This window comes from Diabrotica undecimpunctata, chromosome 4 (genome assembly GCF_040954645.1).
Source record: "Diabrotica undecimpunctata isolate CICGRU chromosome 4, icDiaUnde3, whole genome shotgun sequence".
Classification (NCBI taxonomy): Eukaryota; Metazoa; Arthropoda; class Insecta; order Coleoptera; family Chrysomelidae; genus Diabrotica; species Diabrotica undecimpunctata.
The window spans coordinates 90167179-90191485 of NC_092806.1; the positions used below are offsets into that span (position 1 = coordinate 90167179).

Genomic DNA, 24307 nt, shown 5'->3' on the forward strand with positions numbered 1-24307 from the left:
ACTACTGTAAATAAGAAATATAACAATGCATTAAAAACCAACAATGCAAATCTACAAATGGAAAACCAGAATAAGAAATAATCAGACTCGGCTGTACAGCTCATAGTAGATGAACTAAAAAAAAAATTGAATGAAAGAGTTACTTACCTGGAACATAGCGCTAAGGGTGCTATTCCCAAAATCAGAAATGGTTAGTGAAATTAGAATCATGGAATGGAATGCCAGTGGTTTGCTATAACATCAACAAGAGTTACAGGTGATCCTTGCCATCGAAAAAATTGGCATATCTGTCCTATATCTGAGAATATAAAGTGTACCACACACACCCTGATAATGCAGCCAAAGGAGGTAGTGCAATCGTAATTAAAAATAATATACTTCATCACGAGGAGGAGAGAATATAAAACTACATATCTACAAGCGACTACGGTATGTGTAAGAACTAAATACTGTGATATCAATGTTAGTTCAATATATTGTCCGCATAGGCATTCCATTAAAAAAGAACAATATACCGAGTTCTTGAATACCTTAGGATATATATATATATATATATATATATATATATTAGGAGTAGATTTCAATGGAAAGAATACTCGTTAGGACTGTAGACTAACTACCACTAAAGGAAAGGAACTTCTATTGCCTATCAACGAACATAGGTGCGAATCAATATCTACCGACCAACCAACCTATTGGCGTACAGATAGAAATAAAATTCCAGACCAAATAGATTTCTTCGCAATTAAAAATATTTCACTCAATTACCTAGACATTGATGATGGTTCAGACAATAACTCGGATCATTCACCCATAGAGTATTAACTGTAAGCGATACGATCATTAAAACAGATAATATTCCAATACTAACTAATAAACTAACGGATTGGGAAAGTTTTAAAATATGTCTTAAAGAGAAAATCAAACTAGCAGTACCACTACAAAAAACAGCTAGATGACGATGAGGAACTTTTTGTGAACAAGCAGCATGGAAAAACACTCTACTGTTCTGAAACCTAGGGTAAAGGGAAATAATTATCCAAACGAAATAAGAAAATTAATAACTGATAACAAGAAAACTAAGAAGAATATGGCAACAAACTAGGTCACTTCAAGATAAAACAAGATTAAACAATGCGAGACAAGAACTCAAAAGAGAAATCCAATAACTAAAGAATGAAACGATTAATATATTTTTAAAAAAATTAACGGATGATAATAGAACTGATTATTCTTCATGAAAAGCTTCAAAAAAACTAAAAAGACTAATTGTCCACAACAAGAAGATGAGCAAAATTAAGAAAAAACAGTTCAAGTAGAGAACGTAATAAGACCGACATTTCCTGAAGAAGTAATGATTGAAATAAGAGAAAATATCAACCCAAAAAAGGCTCCAAGCTATGATTTAATCACTAGTGAGGTACTATAAAATCTACCTCGTGAAGCTATTGTGAAACATACTAATCTTATTAATCTTATGGAAAATGACGGAAGTCATAATGAGTGCTAAACCAGGAAAACTTCCCAATGAAGTTTCTTCGTACAGACCAATATCACTATACTTCCTGTAATATCGAAGGTATTCGAGACTTTTCTACACAAAAGAACGAAAACAAGTATTGAAACAAAAAACTTGATGCCGACACATCAATTTAGCTTCAGAAATAATCACGCGGCAATAATTTATCAAGTGCGTAGAATCATAAACATCACTGAAAAGTCATTAGAAGAAAAGAAGGTATATTTTATTATATTTCTTGATGTTGCTCAAGGCTTCGATAAAGTATGACATGAAGGTTTGGTATATAAGCTAAAAACATTTATGCCCAAGCAATATTTGCAAATTTTACAGTCTTATATATCTGAAAGACACTTTAATTAAACAAGAAAACACCTATTCAGGCATAAGAGAAATTAGAGCAGGAGTTCCGAAAGGTAGCGTGTTGAGCCCGGCCCTTTATTTACTATACATGTCCGACATACCCGTATTAAAACATAATACTTCCCACCTTTGCTGACGATACTGAACGAAATTAAATCTGTCCACGTTAACTTTACCAATAAAAAGATACAAAATATACCAGTTATAATTACAATAGGACAGACAAACCGACGAATTCATAACCGTATTTACGAACATTCTAGATCTGCAAAACATTCCGATACTACTTCAGCCCTAGCCGAACATCATATTCAGACAGGCCACAAAATAGATTTCGAAAAAGCAAAAACCATCGCCCCCATCCGCTCCTTAAAATCGAGAATCATTCGTGAAGCCATCGAAATTGAAAAACGGCGTAACAGCTTAAACATGCGGATGACACTAAACGACTGCATCCCGCTCAGACCGTTTCTTCGCATACCGTACCCGCGCATACTGAGAGTATAAAAGCAGCTCCACAGGATAAGACCAATCGTCACTCGTCATTGAGGAGTAGACAGATTGAGACCTCAGTGCCGTTTGACGGTTGTATCATTTTTACAGAACACGATACTGGTACTTCACGAGTGAGGGAGTGGGCTGACTAAGACCCCGAACTCGAACGGAACCGTATTCCTCTTGATAATGGCTCCAAATGTGCTGAAACGTCGAGTTCCAAATTTTCAATTCTAAACTTAAGTCGAGTTTACCTGACTACGGAAATTTATCCGAACTTATATATAAATTTATTAACATTTATTACAAATAAATAAATTAAAAAATGTCGGACTTAAAGTGAACGCATTAAAAAAATATTATCAAATACAATGATCTTTGCAATCAATCAGAATGCAAAAAAAGCCTGCACAAGAACTTTTAAAAAAGACATTGTGTAATTGCAAACAAGGTTGTGTGCAAACAATTCTTTATACAGGGTGTTTAGATATAAGATACCCACACAATTGTGTAGGTTGGGGTTTATTTTACTAAAACTATAAAATATTAATACATTAGAACACATATTATTTGGTATGAAATTTCCTAAAACAGTTTTGGTCTTTGGTGAGACAAAAGTAAACGTCACATTTAAGACATCTAACACGGGTTCTGCTTTTACAACCCGACCTTCTGCAAAATCTTGCTGTAGTTAAGTGGTCAATATTTGGCCAATGTTCGTACCATCTAACCTTTTATCTTCAGCTGGTTGTAGAGCTCGATAATTTTGTGGCCTGATCTGTGTTTCATCTAGTGTTTCTTCTTCCTCAACCTATTCTTCAACTTCTTCATTTGATCTTTTTCTTTTAGGTGACGCTAATAAACTTTCACCGACTCCCATTCTAAATGTAAGAAGATCTCGTATTTTAGATTTTGGAATATTATTTGACCGGCAATCTTCGCGGTATTCCATCCAAGCATTTACTACGGCTAAATCTAAAAAATGAAGTATGACTTTTAATGTCCTTTTTCTGGTTTTTATCCAGGTTCTATAATATTCAAGTTGCTGGTCGCAGATGTCTACTCCACCCATATTAATATTGTAAGTTCTTACTATTTCAGGGCATTTGACGTCTACGTATCGTTTTTCTGTCTTACACCACCTTCTGGCACTTTGTTCTGGTTGAATCCCTGACGCATTTGACAACATAGTAACGGATTTGGTATCCCGCCATTTAACAGCAACCATGTTTTGTTTACTGCAATAAAACTGTTCACTGTCTCCTTTTCCAAATTTATTATCTGGTGAAAAATTCAATTTGGAAATTCGGTTGTTCATGACAGTACCAGTTCCATAAAACTTTAATCCATTTAGACGAGAAATTAGATTAAGGGTTGTAAAATATCTATCAAAATGAAAAAGACAGTCAAGATTTGATTTCACGTACAAAGTGTCTATGTATCTGTTTATACGTATTTCGCCCTAATAGGGCTCATCAGAACAGATATTCATAGGCTTTCTCAACGTGAAAAATAAATATTTTCTGTCTTTAAGAAGCAACACTAAAATGGCTTCGATATGGACGCAATAGCGACATCTGATAATAAATCTGTAAAATAGTTTCGAAACACAATTCAGATTTCTGCCTTAATCTGAGCCTTCTAAAAATTGCAAGGCAAAACAGACGTTGATAAAGATGTTAATAGAGACATGGGGAATCTAAAATTTGCATTCCACGACATGTCCCTCAACTAAGCAGAAATCCTTAGCGAATTGGTTTCTTGTACTCATACAGAGTAGATCCGAATGCTTAGTTGAGGAGACATATCGTGGAATGCAAATTTTAGATTCACCATGTCTCTATTAACATATTTATCAACGTCTGTTTTGCCTTGCAATTTTTAGAAGGCTCAGATTAAGGCAGAAATCTGAATTGTGTTTCGAAACTATTTTACGGATTTATTATTAGATGTCGCTATTGCGTCCATATCAAAGCCATTTTAGTGTTGCTTCTTAAAGACAGAAAAGATTTATTTTTCACGTTGAGAAAGCCTATGAATAGCTGTTCTGATGAGCCCTATTAGGGCGAAATACGTATAAACAGATACATAGACACTTTGTACGTGAAATCAAATCTTGACTGTCTTTTTCATTTATTCGGATCTACTCTGTATGAGTAGATTTCTGCTTAGTTGAGGAGACTTGTCGTGGAATGCAAATTTTAGATTCCCCATGTCTCTATTAACATCTTTATCAACGTCTGTTTTGCCTTGCAATTTTTAGAAGGCTCAGATTAAGGCAGAAATCTGAATTGTGTTTTGAAACTATTTTACGGATATATCTATCAAAATGTAAAAAACTTCCCTGGGCCAAGATGAACACAGTCTTAAAACAACTGCTGGTCCAAGTCCATACTTTATATCTGGCAGAGGAGCCAATCGTCCTTGATATTTCAAAATCTAAGACTATTCCAGTGGATGAAGCAACAACGAAATTTTTCAAGCCTGTGGGCCTTGGTTTTTCCTTTACATATTGACGTAAATGACAACGGCCGGTAAAGGGAATCATTTGCTCATCAATACTGTAGTTATTAACTGATCTTTCAATTTTAAGACATACATTTCTCACACATTCGATAACTGGTTGAACTTTCCATAATTTTTTTCCCTTATTTTTGAACTTTCCCTTATTTTTAGTGGGATCATCTGGTGGCTTCTCTGTATCAACAAAGTGAAGACACGTTCTAAGCAAAGTAAAATGATCTCTGGGCAAAACATCAGCAACACTCTGTAATCTTAATCCCATTTTCCAGTACCAGTGCAAACGTGGATAAGGTATAAATCCAAAAACAAGATGGGCACCATAGAGTTTCATTATTTCAGATGGTGTTGTATAAAGTTCTGTACCTTTCTTAGACAAACAATACATATTCGTATACGTAGCTTCCTGCTGGAAATGGCTATCTGGAAAATATTTCTCAAATAGTGCATTGGACTCTGAACAATTACATCTGTTCGATTACCTAGAAAATCTTTTTAATCTGGTTTATTCTCGATGCCCTGAAATGAACGTTTGCTCCACCGAAATGAAAGCTTTTCAATTTTAGAACTACGGTTTCCAGTGGTTTGTGGTTGATCAAATATGGGAGATGCAGTTACACCGGAAGGACCAGGAGCCTCAACGTCATTTTGTGAACACGGGTTTTTGTTGTGAATTAGGGAATTGTTACGAGTATCTTCTCCTTCTTGGTCAGAATCCGAGGATTCGCTATCTCCGAGGCTTTTGCGAAAGCTATTTGGCTCAATACTCCACACCTGGTCAGAATCTGAGTCATCACTAAAGCCTTCTAGTTCTGAATCTTCATAAATAATGTTCATTGCCTCTTCGATATCTTCTGGTTTGTAAAAGTCAAAATCTGCAAAAAGAGAGAAGGACAATAATGCTAACCCAACCCACACAATTGTGTTGGTAGTAATGTAATTGGATATTTTGAGATTATTAATATCATTTTTTTAAATGTGTATGTGTAGATGCTTTCTATACAGATGTGTTAGTAATCTACATGCATTTACATTTTATTATTGACATTTTTTAATAACAAAAATCTACTTACATTTCTTACGGAATTGACGACCCGCCATTGTCGCAAGACAAGCTGTGACTGTTAAAACAAAATAAATCCAACAATCGTATCAGGCAGCGCAAAGCATAACACTGAACCTACACAACCATCGTCGTTTGTACTGAACGCTAGATTTTACGATTTAGCAGTTTTACATCCATTCAAAACCATCCCACACGATTGTGTGGGTACGTGGGGAAAGGGATATACTTTTTTAAGGTCAAAAAACCATATAAACATTTGTTTTTTTATTCCCTGTAATCCTCTTGAACAGGAACCCGACACATACACTCAATAGCAGTTTTTGTCGCCGGTCTACTGGATCTTAGTCTAAAAAGTAAAGTTTCGGTAATATATTATGTTGAACATAGTCTGGATCTACAACACTATCGTTACTCCTGTATATTTCTTTATCAGTTTCCAGAGATTCGATCAAACAACAAACAATTTTTCATCAGACAGTTCTTTCAAGAACTTTTTCTTATGAACACGTTAGCACTTAATTGACAACAAACGCATATTCGAAGTGCGTTCATTGGTATATCGATATATTGGTATTATTGGTATATCGAATTATTAATTAGACATGTTTAAAATAAATTTTCTTGCTTTAAAAAAAGCGGAAGTAAGTTCTATAGGTTAAGACCTTCGTCTCTGTGACACGAGTTATAGTCGTTGACCCCATAAGCCAGTACCCCAAATCCGATGCGTCAGCACCTGAACTATGATCGACCTGAATATAAAAGTGCAACTTGCGAATTATTGTTTTATTTTCCAATGTGTAATGTATTTTATTTTAATTAATTATTATTCAGTCTGATTTGAAACTTTGTACAGCGAAGTCTAATTTTATTATTGTAACTTTTAAGAACGTAATAAAGTTCTCTCGCATTTGTAATTTAAATAATTATTTTTTAAAAATCGTCCCTGAAGGGCAGAAACTATCAGTGGCGCAGTCTTAGTGGATTTTTCGTAGAATTCCATTGCGGATATTCGTGAGTTTTAACTCTTTGACGAAAAAAGAACCGGTTTCCGTTTTTCATAAACTTTTCGAACTGTCAGTGATTTTGGGCTCCATCAGGACATCCAGAATTTCCAGGGACATCAGAATAAACAAACAGAAGTACATAAATGTGGTAAGCTAATAATTTTTATTCATATTCAGACTCCTCTTTGCCTATTAAATCCTTTTGTGAAAATAATAGTCAAGAGTACGTATTATTTACTTATTATTTTTGATTGATAAGAATATAATTAAGAAAGAAAAGTATTAAATAAAAATAAAATGACTTCACCAAGTACTTCAAATGCTACTATTATTGTACCTAAGTTAGATATCGCAAATTTAGCCATTATTCCTCGTTTTGATGGTAATATCAATAAACTTTATAGATTTATAAATGCTACCGAATCAATCTTACAATATTATTTTGATACAACTAATCCTAATAGCTTTCAAAATTGTTTATTATTGAACGGTATATTAAATAAATTAGAAGGAAGAGCTGAAGAAATAATTGCGATTACCGGCAATACTGATTGGGATGGTATAAAAAATACATTAATTTTAAATTTTGCTGATCAAAGAGACGAAAATTGTCTAAATCAGGATCTAGTTAATCTTAAACAAAAGCCAAACGAAACACCTTATCAATTTCATGAAAAGGTGCTAGATTTATTAAATTCTATTTGTAACTATATAGATTTACACCATCTTGGTCAGGAACGTATATACAAACCAGATTTCTTTAACAAACAAGCATTAAAAACATTTTTAGCAGGTTTAAGAGAACCTTTAGGACCCATAATTCGGGCAATGAGACCACAATCTATCGAGCAAGCTATACAATTCATTAAAGAAGAAGATAATATTAAATACTATCAAAAAAGTCAAAATTTTAATACTAATAATAATAATAATAATAGTAACAAATATTCTAGAAACCCAAACTATAATTTTCATTTAAATTCCCAAATAAATTCTCGCAATAATAGACATTTTCAACCTTCACAATCACATCAGTATCAAAGAAACACTCCCCAAAACTATCAGTATAATGTCCAAAATTCTAATAGGCCAACTCAAAATGTTTGGCGACCAAATCCAAATTTTGTTCCCAATAGACCCACTAACATGAGTACATCTACTAGGAATAGTATTCCCCAGTTCAGAAATAGCTTTCAAAACTCTAACAAGCCAGCTCAGAACGCTTGGCGATCAAATCCCAATGTTGCTCCAAACACATCTACTCCTATGAGTACAACTACTAGAAATAGTACTCCCCAATTCAGGAATAATTTCCACAACCCTAGAAATCCAAATCAAAATTTTACATTCGAAGAACTATATAATACCGAATACGAATCGATTAATAATAGTGATCACCAAAATACTCCTCAGACTTCTCATCAACAAACTTATGATATTGTTAACGAAGAGCATCATCAAAATTTTCAAGACGGCATCTTTCGAAACCAACCGACTTAATAGAATTAAATTTTTCCACAAATAAAAGAGAACTGCCATATATTCAGATTCATGATCCTCCATTAAAGTTACTGGTAGATACAGGTTCCTCTAAATCTTTTTTAAACCCCGAAAAAGCTAACCTTTTCTACAAAAATTATATCTTTTATGAACCCTTTGTTGTTTCCGCAGTATTTCAAAGTACAAAGAAGGACTTTTGTGCAGAAATCCCCATTTTTTCAGAATTTAATCAGGAAGGTAAGATTAAGTTCCATCTTTTTGATTTTCATAGAAGTTTCGATGGTCTTTTAGGACTAGATAATATAAAATATCTTAATGCTAAGTTAGATTTCGTAAATTCCCATTTAACTACTCCATATTCTAGTATACCTATAACATACTATAAATCTGACCTAAAAATAATCTTCAAACAAAAATTGGACCCCTTATCTTGTAGTGTAGCCAAAATTCCAGTTTCTCAAAAATCAGGATGTATATTTATCCCTGACCAAACTATTCAAAAATGTGAAATCCCTGCATGTCTCTCGAACGCAATAGACGGTTTTGCTCTAGTCGAAATCTATAACCGAACCCAAGATGAAATTTTTGTCACCTTAGATGCTCCAATTGATACTGTTCCCTTTGACGAAAATTGTCATGAATTATTCCATGCAGACATAGTGCCTGCTGACGAAATCGAAACATTTAATATTGAAAATTTAATCCGTACATCTCATATGAACTCTGAAGAAAAACAAAATATTCTAAAAATTTGTAATAAATATTCTAATCTTTTTCATAGCGAGGATAAACCTCTTACATTTACAAATAGAGTTAAGCATTTTATAAAAACTAAGGATGAACTACCTATTTATAGTAAATCGTATAGATACCCCTTTGTTCATAAACCAGAAGTAAATAGTCAAATAAACAAAATGTTAGAACAAGGAATTATTAGACCAAGCAACTCACCTTGGTCCTCGCCTATCTGGGTAGTACTCAAAAAAGCAGATGCATCAGGAAAAAAGAAATGGAGAATTGTCGTAGATTATAGGAAACTGAACGAGAAAACAATTCCAGACAAATACCCATTACCAAATATTATCGATACACTTGATAAATTAGGCAGATGCAACTATTTTAGTACACTTGATCTAGCTAGTGGTTTTCATCAGATTGAGATGCACCCAGACGATATTCCCAAGACAGCTTTTAATGTTGAGAATGGACATTATGAATATGTTCGTATGCCATTTGGACTCAAGAATGCTCCTGCAACTTTTCAGAGAGTTATGGACGATATTCTGCGAGGTCTTCAAGATGACATCTGTCTTGTTTACTTAGACGATATAATTATTTTTTCTACCTCACTACAAGAGCATATTGTAAATTTAGAAAAAGTTTTTAAACGTTTACAAGCCAATAATTTTAAAATACAATTAGATAAGTGTGAATTTCTAAGAAAAGAAGTAGCCTATCTTGGTCATATTGTAACTACAGAAGGTGTAAAACCAAACCCAGATAAGATTAATGCAATTGTCAAATATCCAATTCCTAAAACAGCACGCGAAATAAAAGGATTTTTAGGATTGTTAGGATATTACAGGAGATTTATAAAAAATTTTGCCAGATTAACTAAACCATTAACGAAATGTTTAAAAAAGGATGCTAAGATAGAACACACTCCAGAATTTGTAAAATGTTTCGAAGATTGCAAAAATTTATTAATTAATGAACCTATACTTCAGTATCCAGATTTTAATAAAGATTTTATATTAACTACTGATGCAAGTAATGTAGCAGTAGGAGCCGTATTGTCTCAAATTGTAAATGGTCAAGACAAACCAGTAGCTTATGCCTCGAGAACATTAAACGAGTCCGAACAAAACTACAGTGTTATAGAAAAAGAACTTCTTGCGATAGTATGGGCAACTAAATATTTTAGACCTTATCTATTTGGAAGACAATTTAAAATTATGACAGACCATAAACCTTTACAGTGGCTTATGTCTCTAAAAGAACCAAATTCACGATTAGTGAGATGGCGTTTAAAATTAGAGGAATTTGATTACATAATCGAATACAAGAAAGGAAGTTGCAATGCAAATGCAGACTCCCTATCTAGAATAGAGATTAATTGTAATGAATTTTTAAAATACATGGAAGAACAAAATAAGACTCCGACAAGGAACGATGATGATAGCGTTTCGATGGCTGTAAATATCGACGACGACATTAACGAAGAAAACATAGAACAAGGAAATGACCAAGATAATGACATTGAAGATAACAATGATGATGGAGAGACTGTACATACTAGTATAGAAGATCCAATACTAGGCATGCTCATTTCTGATAAACATCTTAATGTTTTTGATCACCAAATTGTAATTGATTTTGTTTTACACTCAGCTGCCAAACCAAAAATTGAAAAAATATTTCCCAACAGAAAAAGACTTTATATCCAAATTTCAAAAAATAATATTGTACAAGAAACTATTAATATATTTAAAAATTACATTGACCCAAAATACAAATATGCTGTGTACTTCAAAGAAGACACCTTTATACCAGAAATATTAGAAACGTTAAAAAACACATTTAAAAATTCTGCCTACAAGTTAATAAAATGTAACAGCATCTTAAATGATTTAGTAGACAAAGATGAACAGCATGAAAAAATAAGGTTATTTCATGAAGGAAAAACTAATCACCGAGGTATTCTAGAAACAGAAACTAGAATAAAACGTACCTACTATTGGCCAGGAATAAAACAAGATGTAACAGATTTTATAAATAATTGTAATATTTGCCAAGTAAATAAATATGATCGTAATCCGCCAAATCAAAAATTAATGATTACACCCACAGCTACAAAACCGTTTGAAATAATATTTGCAGACACTTTTCAAAGTCAAGGCCAAAAATTTCTTACTATAATAGACACATTTTCTAAATACGGTCAAGCATACCCACTTTCAGCTTTGACAAGTACTGAAATTGTAAGAGCTTTTCTAACCTTCATGACACATCATGGAATTCCTGATCTCGTAACTATGGACCGAGGCACAGAATTAAAAAACTCTGTTGTACAAGAATTCTTCGACATACATAAAGTAAAAACTCATTATGTTACTACAAATAGTACCCAATCTAAAGGATCTATAGAGAGATTTCATTCTACTCTAATAGAACACCTACGAATAATTAGAAGTAAATCAGATGAAAAAATTGATATCTTAAATCAAATGCCTTATGCTATTTTAGGATATAATAACTCAATACATTCCGTAACTCAACAAAAGCCTATAGATATTATAAATGGACACATTAACACCAAAGAAATATTTGATATGAACATAGACCAAAAACTGATTAATAATTATATGCAAAAACATAGAGATATGACCAAAGAGATCTATAAAGAACTTAATAAAAAATTGATCGAACAAAAAGAAAAAAGTATTGAATATCACAATAAGGATCGACACGAACCACTCACATACGAAGAAGACAGTGATGTTTACAGGAAAAACACTACACTTGTACGAAATAAACTTAACCCTAAATTTATGAAAGATAAAGTTGTTAAAGATGCAAAAATTAAAGTTGCTACTCAAAAAAGACTTTTACATAAACAAAACTTAAGACGACCAAAAACTAACCGGAAAAAACTCTTGCAGGTTCCTAATGACAACGATGATGGTCCTGAGCCTTCAACAAGCCGAGACTAAAGAAATCACCTTTACAAATCTTAAAGACAATCCCGGTATACTCCCTTATAAATTAGGTAGTGCAAAAATTAAATCCAGTACTCATTCATTTATTCATTATGTCAATTTAGAACCAATTCAAAAAGAAATTAATACCCTAAGGCTTTCCTATCAAAATGTAACAGCTGCAATTAAAGACGGCCTTAGTAGTCCTTATTATTCCGAATTAGAAAATTTTGACCGTGTCCTTTTCTTCCAGCTACAACTAGCTGAACAAAAACTCCAATCACTCTTACCTGACCACAGAGCAAAAAGAGGTCTTATAGACGGACTAGGCTCAATTATTAAATGTATTACAGGAAACTTAGATACAGAAGACGCAATTATGATAACGCACTAGAAGAACTAAAAAGTAACCAAAATAAAATTGTAAATAAACTTAATAAACAAATTTCATTATCGACTGAGATTGTAGAGAATTTTAATAATACTATTTCTCTCATAAAGAGTAACCAAGAAGTAATTTTCTCTGGTTTAGAATCTATTCGTTCAAACCTTAATAAATTTATTTTTAATTTCGAAGATTTCCTTATAACTAGAAATATTTTAGATCAATTAAGTATAAGTATAAATATTATACTACAGTTGCTAACAGAAATAGAAAACTCTATAACATTTGCGAGACTAGGTATTTTAAATAGTAGTATAGTGAAGATTAATGAACTAAAGTCAATATTAACTCAAATTATGAAATATCATTCAAGAAACGAACTAATTTATCCGAATATTACATCAGACATAAATAAATATTATAATATCTTAGAAACAGAAGCGTACTACTCTAACTTGACAATTGTTTTCGTTGTCCATGTTCCAATAGCTTATCCCGACGAATACTCCTACTATCATTTATACTCGATTCCTACTGTAAATCGAACTACCATAGTACCCCCTAACACCTATCTGATAATGAATGAAAATTTTTACCAATACACATCTGTACCATGCTCCAATCTGAAGCCAAAATTCTTTTGTCCCGAGAATCATTTGAAAAGTAAAAATGAAGAAGACTGTCTATTCCAACTCCTTAAATTGAAATCTAATCCTACGAGATGCCAAAGAATAGAAGTTCACATTTCAAAAAAATATAATCCAACAAGTAGATGAGTCCCACTACATCGCTATTTTGGTAACCAAAACCAAAATCCAAATGAACTGTACCAACACAGACCTTCAATTAATTTCTGGAAATTATCTCATCACAGTTCCCTTTCAATGCCAGTTTAGCACAGAAGACCAAACATTTAGTAATAATCGCCTCATTTCTGAAAGTCAGCCACTATTACTTCCGAATATAGTTATTCCTCATCCTCATCAAGAAGAGATTCCTAAAGTTCATATCGAAGATGTCCAACTGGACCAGATTCATTTAGTTAAAAAGAAACAAGAAGAAATTAAAACATTGATACTTAAAAACTCAAAAGCTACTAGTCCTTTTAACTTTTGGAACCTATCAATAATATTTTTGATTATAATAATTTTTGCATATTTTGGTATTAAATGTATAAGAAGAACGAATTCGCAAAGAAACGATGATAGTCCCATGGAGAGTGTTCACATCCAAGATGATCCTGAAGAAAACCTACCACAAGCCCAACCTAGGTCATTTTTCAATTCCATGAAAAATTCCAGAAACTAAGGGTGGAGGAGTTATAGTCGTTGACCCCATAAGCCAGTACCCCAAATCCGATGCGTCAGCACCTGAACTATGATCGACCTGAATATAAAAGTGCAACTTGCGAATTATTGTTTTATTTTCCAATGTGTAATGTATTTTATTTTAATTAATTATTATTCAGTCTGATTTGAAACTTTGTACAGCGAAGTCTAATTTTATTATTGTAACTTTTAAGAACGTAATAAAGTTCTCTCGCATTTGTAATTTAAATAATTATTTTTTAAAAATCGTCCCTGAAGGGCAGAAACTATCAGTCACGTTAAAATACATGTTATAGCTTTCACTTTATTGCAGTTAATATGGTGCGAAACTCCAACAAACCCTACACTGAAAGTAATGGACATTAGAGCTGCTGCTAAAATTGCGAAGAAACACAATGTAATTTTAGCTGTAGATAATACTTTCTTAACCCCATATCTACAAAGACCTCTTGACCTTGGAGCCGATTTGGCAGTTTATTCACTTACTAAATATATGAATGGACATTCGGATGTCATCATGGGTTCTATTGCAACAAACAACAAAGAATTATTCGATAAGCTAAAATTTTTACAAAATTGTACGTAATGGTAAGTTTATATGTATGCTCTATAACTAAAGTATTTATTTTAGCAATGGGAATAGTACCTGCACCTTTCGATTGTTATCAAGTCAACAGAAGCCTTAAAACCTTAGCTTTAAGGATGACGCAACATAAGATTAGTGGTCTTGCAGTAGCTAAATATTTGGAAACCCATCCTCAGGTGGAAAAGGTGATGCATCCAGGTAAATTAATTTTTTTTGTTTAATAGGTAAAAATTAAAGTATACGGAAATATAAAATACGCAACTTAAAGATGTTCCAAAACTACTATGCTAATTTTAATAAATATCCATATCATTATTGCTGGTCAATTATATCGTCGGCTCTATTATTAGGTTATTGTGTCAGTGACACAAAAATAATGATTCTTGATCCAAAATCCTTGCTCTGAAGCTCTGAACTGAGTAAGACTCCGCGCAGGTCAGACCATGGTGGGAAAGGTCTCATAACAGTCTCTCACAATCCTTCGTTGGTCTTCGCTGTCTGTAGGACTTGCCTCCACTTACTTACGTAAATCATATCTTCTCACCAGTTGTGTGTTCCCATGGCATGAAAATATTTTAGAATGTTATTCCTTCATTTTAGTCTATTTTTTTTTTCATCTACGACTTTCCTTCCATATATGTTTGATGGGCCGTTCTTTATTGGCTCTATGCACATGTCTGGCTAGTTTTACAAAGTTTGCAGTTCTTCATTTGTTCTAATTCGATAGTATCCTGTTATCCTATTAAGTGTCGGGTCATAAATTTTTCGTAGTAGTTCGCATTCAAAACGCCTTAAAAATAGTTCGTTTTGTTTTTTTATGTTCCAGGTTTCGAGCCGTATAACATTTACATTTACATTTATAAACGTGATTTTATAATTTTTGGAAACCTACAGGTTGCCCAATAATATCTACAGTAAATCAATATTTAAACCATAATAATCAGAAATAAAAGTGTTTTCATTGCATATAAGCAAATATATGGGTTATGATCTAAAAAAACTAAATAGAAATCTACCTCAGGGCTCCATCATCTGTTAATGACTTTGATTTTACTACTGTTGACGAGATTGATTGATTCAAGATTGCAGAGCTTTGATTCTCGTAACGGGTATTATTCGTACATAATGACTAAAACTGTAATACACATAATGAGGGCTATGATGTATCATTTATGTGAAATAATTACATGCTGTAAACTCCGATTTTAACACATTTATGTAAACATTTTCAAATCGGTATGATCTAAGAACTACGTATAACGAGTTGCCTACCTTGATATGTAATTTATCTATATGTAAATAATGTAATTTTTAAGCTGTATAAAATTAGGTGCCGTTTTCGCTCTTAGTTAGGTTATGTTATTGTATGTAATTTGTGGAAACTATTTACTATTTTTTTTTATAATTATAATAAAATAAACTGATGGCTTCAATTAAAAAGAAAATAACCAGGAAACAATTGGAAGTGATGTTAGACTTCATAAAAATAAATAGTGCTTACTGGCAAAATAGTCAAGGAAGGCTAAGAAAGTAGCCCAATTGTGAGAGGAATTTGCTATCATGGTAAATACAGTAGATGGTGGCCCTAAAAAAACAGGAGAACAATGAAGACATGTAAGAAAATTAATTTCTGTTACTATCAAATTTAATAAATGCCAAATTTTTAGGTGTTCAATCAGTGGAAGATTTTGCAACTGATTTCAAAGATTCATCTTGGGGAGCCCCAGATTATAAATACATTGGATTTTAAAGGTAAAGATTAATGGTTGATGTATTATGTTTATTATGGTGTATAATATTTTTCAGAAGGAAAAGGAAAACTGTGAAAATTAATAAGGCAATAGTTTTATTTAAAATTCTATAAACATATCTTTTATAAAATTATATCTCAATTATGGAATAAACAATTTTATAACTCAAAATTTTTTAGCCACTTTGTAATATGTTTCAGATTTTTTGTTTTCTCTTGATCTTTGTGTTATTCTTTTTGATTTTGTAACTAATTGTAACATAAATTTCTGACTGTCGCACCTACCTCTTGCCTGATGAAATGCTCTATCCATGTAAGGTATGCTACCTTAATGAATTTTATGTCAGGTTCCACAACGGTTCTATACAACCCAAAGTTGTAATGCCTGTGCTGCAAACCTTGTTCTTTGTAGTAGTATATTTTAGGTGTATTTGTAGGTTTACTTTGTGGTATATTTTAGGTTTGTGTTAATTTTTGAAATTGTATTCTTTACTTGTATGTTTTAATTTTCCAAGGGTTTTAACAAATTTTGGACTACTTTGTAATATATTTGAAATTTGTTTGTTTTGAACGTTTTGCAATTAATTGTAACATACAGGTTTTATTTTTTTAAACATTTTTAATTAAAAATTTTATAACACAAAGTTTGTATAAATATAAATCATATAATTATAAAATAAACTGAGGATAAACATTTTTATTTAAATATTTTATAACATAAAATTTGCAGCGATAACACTTTTTTATATTCTCTAAGGGTTTTCAAAACCTTTGAGCCAAGTTGTAATATATTTTTGTTTTGTTAGTGTTGTGTCATTTTTGTAATTAATTGTAACATACATGATTTATGTTTTTGCTTTTAACAATATATAAACATTTTTAATTAAATATGTTATAATACAGTTTGCAGCAATATAATATCTTTGTATTATCTAAACATTTTAAAAAATTTTGAGCCACTTAGTAATATGTTTTAGATTGTTTGTTTTGAGCTTTTTGTAATTAATTGAAATATTAACATTTATATCACTACACTATACTAGATTATAGAACTCTATCATATATATTATAAAATGATGAAATATCACTAAATTGTAAAATTATATTACTAAACTATATTTGATTATAAAACTATATCACTATGTATCATTGTGAAATAAATAAATTATGAAAATATTAAGAAGTTTTTGTTTCACTATACAAAGTTTGCAGCAATAACACTTCTTATTCTCTGTGCTTCCAACACCCAACCATTGTTTTGATTTGCCTCCTTTGGAATCATTTCTATGAGAACTATCGGCTGTACTTCATCTTTTTCAGTGCCATTTTGGCACCAAGTGTTCCACTATCCCTGCAGCTATTTCTGTTAATACTTTACTAAATGTACTTTGTTCCATTGAAAATAACAGGTTGTTACCAGTACATTTTTGGTAACTTCCATTTCCTACAAAATTAAGTAGGGAGAGAACCTTTAATTCTATTGCAATTTAGTTAGATCTGGTTATCTATTTCAAATGGGTTACTGGTATCCCGTAACTGACGTTGCTCTACATTTACATAATTTCTTTCTGCCACATCATTCAATTCATTGAGTAATAACAAATTTACAAAATCCATTTTTTCAAAAACAAACAAGAAGCCAAAAGTTAGGATAATTTGAATTATCTGACAGATCTTCAGGATATGACAGAAATGAAAATAACGTTTTATGTAATTTTCTGCTGTGGCTTGGTCATTTTACGCATAGCAACGCAGGGCATGATACATCATACCGTTTTTACACATTATGTTTTGAGAACTGTAATCTGATGTACGTTTTCGGAATTTTACATTAGTATGTAATTATTTACGTAAATGATACATCATAGCCCCCAATAAGACTAGATGCAGGTTACACGTGTTATCAAATTAAATTGAAAAAAATAATAAAAAACTTTTGAGCTGGGTATTTTAAATATTTAAGTATCATTTACAATAATAAATTTAAGATTTCTTCACTGTTAAAATATGAGCTACTCATAATCTATTATGATTAGTTGAATGTAATGTCAACCATATTTTTTTCTCGGATATAGTACCATAGAATAATCGAACACACATAGAAGCGACGCAACGGTCCAAAAGCGTGTACCATTTTTGTATACACATGCCCGATTCTGGTTGTATAACTGTCAAAAACCCGTGCTTATTCTTGAATTCTGGTTGTTTTCGATAGTCCGTAGGCGTCTATGGTAAATACTCGACACAACAATTGCATTTGACCATTTATATAATTATTTATAGTTAAAAGGTTATAGTTATAGTTTATAGTTATAGTTAAATATATAAGTTTATATTTATAGTTTATAGTTAAAAGTTTAATTTATATTTAAAATGTCTGGATATATTTGTGCGATTCGCGGATGTTCATCTGTGACAGGAAAAGGAATAAGTTTATTTAGATTTCCTAAGAATAATAACAGGTAATTACTATTGCTTTGTAATTATTATTAGTTATTACATAATAGTATTGGTTTCACTTTCGAACAGTAAGCCGACGCCGACGTGTCTGTCCGAGCTATAAAAAATAAACTTTGGTCTGCCAAGGGATAGTTCAAAATGAAAACATTAAATTTGGTGTCAGTGCTATTTCTTTTATTGAAAGACGCAAGTCTCCGAAGGCTCAGGTCAAAAAATCAACAGATGGTTGCCGGGTGTCAGCGCGCTCGAAGACAACAATACGAATATAGTATTTTTAGGAAATAAAAATATATAGAGGGTTTTATACACAAGAATATTTTTGATTTAAGAGCGTAGGCGCAAAATTTCGGGCAAATGTTTTTTAAATGTATTCATTTTTTTCGAATCCTGAAAAAACTAATAAGTATTTTTGAAAAATTTAAACGCAGAATGAAAGACCACATTATTACTGAGGGCCAAAAGTCCCCGAAAACTTCTATAATGTTTATTTTAATAAGTTACAGGGGTGAAAAAAAAAAGAGAAAATTTAGTGTAATTTTTAATTTCAAATATCTCATTCAAAAAAACTTTTTGTTTATTCTAAGGGACTTTCGGCCCTCGGTAATAATGTAATCTTTCATTCTGTGTTTAAATTTTTCAAAAATATTTGTTAGTTTTCTCAGGATTGCAAAAAAATGTTAAAAAGCATTGGCCCGAAATTTTGCGCCTACGCTCTTAAACGAAACAAAGAAATTACTAAATGCTCAAACTAAAAATTGTTGGAATCGTAATTAGACCGATAATTAGGAAAATCTTAAAATTACAACAGAACAAGACTTCAAAATTGCAAAAACATGGTTGCAAATAAACAAACTTAAATTAAATTATGAAAAAACTAAATAGGTACTCATCTACTTTTTGCTATATACAAAAGTTGTCTGCCAATTTTTAATTCGTTAAATATAAATAAAAAAGATCAAATATATGGATCGAAGTACATAAAATATTTAGGAGTTTTAAATGGGAATTACAAATAAAAAATATTAAAACTTTATTTGTTGCATATCTCAATATTTAGTGACATTAGAGAAAACTGTAAATTTTTTAAGATTAGATATTGACAAAAGTTAAATATTTCATTACATACAATATACTTAGAATATACTAATACTCTTATAGTTATAAGTAATAAAGTATTATTTATAAATACAGAAAAAGTTGTTTGTTTAAAATTTGTTCTGTTAAAAATTTGTAGTGCCAAAGTGTGGATAGAAGCTTGCAGACGAGAAGATTTGTTATTCAAAATGGATTCACTTTATAATAATTATAGGATTTGTGAACTGAATTTTGAAGATAATGTTATTGTAAAAGGAAATAGAAGAAAAACATTGGCGCATGACGCAGTACCTTCAATGATCTTTGTTATTTATATTTAACGAATTAAAAATTGGCAGACAACTTTTGTATATAGCAAAAAGTAGATGACTACCTATTTAGTTTTTCCATAATTTAATGTAAGTTTGTTTATTTGCAACCATGTTTTTGCAATTTTGAAGTCTTGTTCTGTTGTAATTTTAAGATTTTTAGTAATTTCTTTGTTTCGCTTAAGAGCGTAGGCGCAAAATTTCGGGCCAATGCTTTTTAAATACAATCATTTTTTTCGAATCCTGAAAAAACTAACAAATATTTTTGAAAAATTTTGAAAGTCCTTTAGAATAAACAAAAAGTTTTTTTGAATGAGATATTTGAAATTAAAAATCACACTAAATTTTCTCTTTTTTTTTTTTCACCCCTGTAACTTATTATAATAAACATTATAGAAGTTTTCAGGGACTTTCGGCCCTCAGTAATAATGTAGTCTTTCATTCTGCGTTTAAATTTTTCAAAAATACTTGCGCCTACGCTCTTAAGAATTTATATTGTGTGATATGCCCACTGACTATTAATTTTCTGGTTGTTAGCTGTCATTGGCGGCTTGGCCACGTAACTTCAAAGGACTGTCGCTTCTCTGTGTTCGGTTGTTCTCTGATAGTACTCTCTAATAATTTCTGTGCTACATTGGTGTTTTTGCCCTTTTTCCACATATTTTAACCAGCACTATCAGAATGTCCATATTAGCCCAGGGAAATATGCATTTTTTCATGACACTCGGTCAGCCAGGCAAACAACAGTTGTTTTGAGTAGTATGAACCGCTGTAACAAAAACCTATATGTTTCCTGCAGTCGATTTTTTGGACTAAATTAGTTATTAACAAATTAAGGTCAAAAAACGGAAAATTTTTGTTTTTTTCGCCTATCAGCAAAAAGTGAAGCATTTTAAACAAATTTTAGAACAGAAGAAACTTATGTCATACAAAAACCTTCAAAATTGCGTTTTCTAAATGTTTCTATCCTTATTTGTTGCTTAGGAAGTTGCAAAATAAGTCAAAAATTTCGTTTTTTTTTATAAATGTTAATAACTTTTTTGAAAATAAACTTATAACATTACATTTCAAGAATGCTGTGTCTTGCAGTGCTTAAAATATGGTCAAAATTTCAAGTTGAGAGGTCAAATAGTTTAAAAGTTATTTTATTTGTTTATCCCAAATTAATTTTTTTTTGCCACAATATAAGTCAGAAAATTATATATTTTTAGTAATTGTAAGGGTAGTTTCTGGAAGAAGAAGACTTGTTCTATTATTTACATTAAAAAAAAAATTACTGTATCATTTATTTTTTGTTATCTAATTTTATAGTTTTCTAAGCTTGTAAAATAAAGTGAGTTTTCTTAATAAAAAAACTGAGAAGTGAATGGATTTTTATGCAAAACATTCGCGCGAATGCGAATATGCCAAAATATGCGAATATTCGTTACATCACTAATTATATATATATATATATATATATATATATATATATATATATATATATATATATATATATATATATATATATATATATATATATATATATATATATATTATTAGAAAAATTTTCTACCAAGTAACCAAAACAAAATTTGATTATAATGTTCTGTATTTTGAGAAAGATTTCCGAAGTAGAAATCGAAACGTCACAAATAAACTTATTATAAACTTAAATTGTGGCTTATTCCCCTAAAAAAATAGGAAATGACATTAAGATGCCACAAGAAAATAGTTTCAGAACAATATTAGTTATTAACATTGTATTGAAAAAATTATTAGGTATACTTATAAATTAATGGTAATGTAATCCTAATGATAAATTAAGTTGAAAAAAGAGTTAAAAACATATAAAAATAAAACTATAACCTTTGTACACTTTTTCCTTCTGATTCTCTTTTTCCTTCCCTTTCTGAATTCATTATGAATTCGAATTGGTATCTTCAGTAAGTTTTGAAATATTGTAAACATTTTATTTAATTAGCGAAACAAAATCAGAAATTAAAGTATTTTTTATTGAATATAAGCAAATATATGGTGCTGACATATCGTCAGATGATGTTCCCGTTGTTGGTAAATATCGGTTTAGATTTAAGAAGGTTACAAAAAAGAATAGTAACAAAAATGCGATATGAGAAGATTAAAATGTAAGTAAACAAAAGAGACCGTTTTTAAAGATCAGAGAAGAACATCTAATAATAATAAAAAATTTATTATAACAATAATATAATTTAAATATTTATTGAAGCCTTATACACTATACAGCCACGTAGCCAATCATAAATTTAAGAATTCTTTACTGTCAGAATCTGAGTCACTCATATTACCAGTGTCTATTATGATTGGTTGAATGTTAGTGTCAACCATATTTTTTTCTCGGATATACCACTTTGTAATAATTTCATGAGTATATTTCACACATTTTTCCCAAATTTCTGTGTTACATTGGTTTAGTGCCTCTTTCCACATATTTATAACAGCACTATCAGAATGTCCATCTCTACCAATATGCTTATTGTAATATGACTTGCAGTTTGCCCAAATTAATTCAATAGCGTTGAATTCACAGTGATAAGGAGGTAGTCTCAACATTTCATGGCCGTGTTCTCTTAGTAGTTCATCAATTATATACACATTCTCTTTTTTGTTCATTTTCGCAATTTGTAATAATTCAAGTTTTGTGAGTTTTGCCTCATACTTGATCTTGTGAGTTGTCAACCAGGTAATAATTTCCATTCTAGTTGAAATAGTGGAAGGTTGCTTTTCTAAAAGCACACTGTGGTATGGAGCATTATCCATTACAATTAATGATGGCTCTTCTAAATTGGGAATTAATTTTTCACTTATCCATTTAGTGAAAATTTCATTGTTCATTTTCCTATGATAATCAGCTACTTTAGATTTTGAGCAAAATAATAAACTTGCTTCAGTAACAAATCCTTTCGAAGAACCAGCGTGAACAATTATAAAGCGTTTACCATCATACCCTTCTGGTTTACGTACACTTTTAACACTGTTGTCTTGCCAGGAAATTGTTTTATTTCCCTGTGAATAAATCCACGTTTCGTCCAAAAAAACAAGGTCTCTGGGATGCACAGCATTAATATTTTCCATATATTTACGAAGGAACTTTATCCCTTAATTCATTACTTATACTTTGCAGAGTAACATGTTTCTCTAAAAAAAAAAGAACAGATAAGTACAGAACAAACCACACTGTTATAACTAGTTCAATGAAAAAAAGTAATACTTTGTTTTTATAAAACTAAATTATTTCAAATTAAAAAACTCACAAGAAAATTGACTTAATATCCATTAATGTATTCAGCAGAAATTTTCTTAAACTACTCTCAACAATCTTTTTTACAACATACATTTATATAAAGTATTGATTAAAAGGACCTTCTGGTTATCATGGTACATGATACCATTATCTTATGGTATATCAAATTCAGATTGAAGAAATTGGTAACTACTTACTTTGTTGGTACATGTCGTATACTGTATTACGCACTGCCATTTTTGATACCTCAGATAGATCAGTTGTTTTGTTTTTCGGACGAGGTCTACTTTTGCCTGGCTTTGAAAGAATGTGATTATTTTCTTTCCTTTTAATAATTGTACATACTGTTCGTCGTGATATTTTTAATGCAGCAGCTAGTCTCTTACATAAAGAATTGTTTAATGATTTTCATAAACGAACATACATTTCAGTATATTACCTGTTGAACAGATGATAATGGCTCCAAAGGCCATCCATTTACTTTTTCTAATTCGAAATACTCCAACACATTCAACACAAGTTGCTGAGCTTGAGAAGTCAAAGGCTTGACAGGCATACTCTAAAAATAAAAACCTTTAAAAATATTTCATATTGTCCGTTGACGTAGTCAATTTAGAGGTTAAAAAAATATATTATTCGTTATTAGCTAATACATGAATTCTTACCTTAATAAATTGAACACGAAGGTAAGGGTTAGTCGTTATAACAACTGTTTGTTAAAAAATATGTATATTTAAAGTATGAAAAATTGATTGATTATTTAAATCAAACGAAAATAATTTATAAAAATATTACAAACTCTGTCAAAACAAAATTTCCAATTGTCATGTCAATTGTCAGTAGACGAATCAATCAGCGATCATTGTTCTATGACTGTCTTTGTTCAATGCATGGTGTTGTGTATGGACAGGAGGTTTAAGTTAATAGTTTTAGTTTCTGTGAGTAGGAAAGATACGTAACATAAAAAA

At 31.0% G+C, this 24307-nt stretch overlaps 1 protein-coding gene across 2 annotated transcripts in view; it reads left to right on the forward strand.

Annotated features, from left to right (window-relative positions):
- Positions 1-24307, forward strand: part of Cth (Cystathionine gamma-lyase) — a 182625-nt gene that overhangs the window by 121323 nt on the left and 36995 nt on the right. For both annotated transcript variants that reach the window (XM_072529897.1, XM_072529896.1), the window contains exons 4-5: positions 14192-14456; positions 14510-14662. In XM_072529897.1, coding sequence (XP_072385998.1) covers positions 14192-14456; positions 14510-14662 — 418 coding nt within the window. The remainder of the gene's footprint in view (positions 1-14191; positions 14457-14509; positions 14663-24307) is intronic.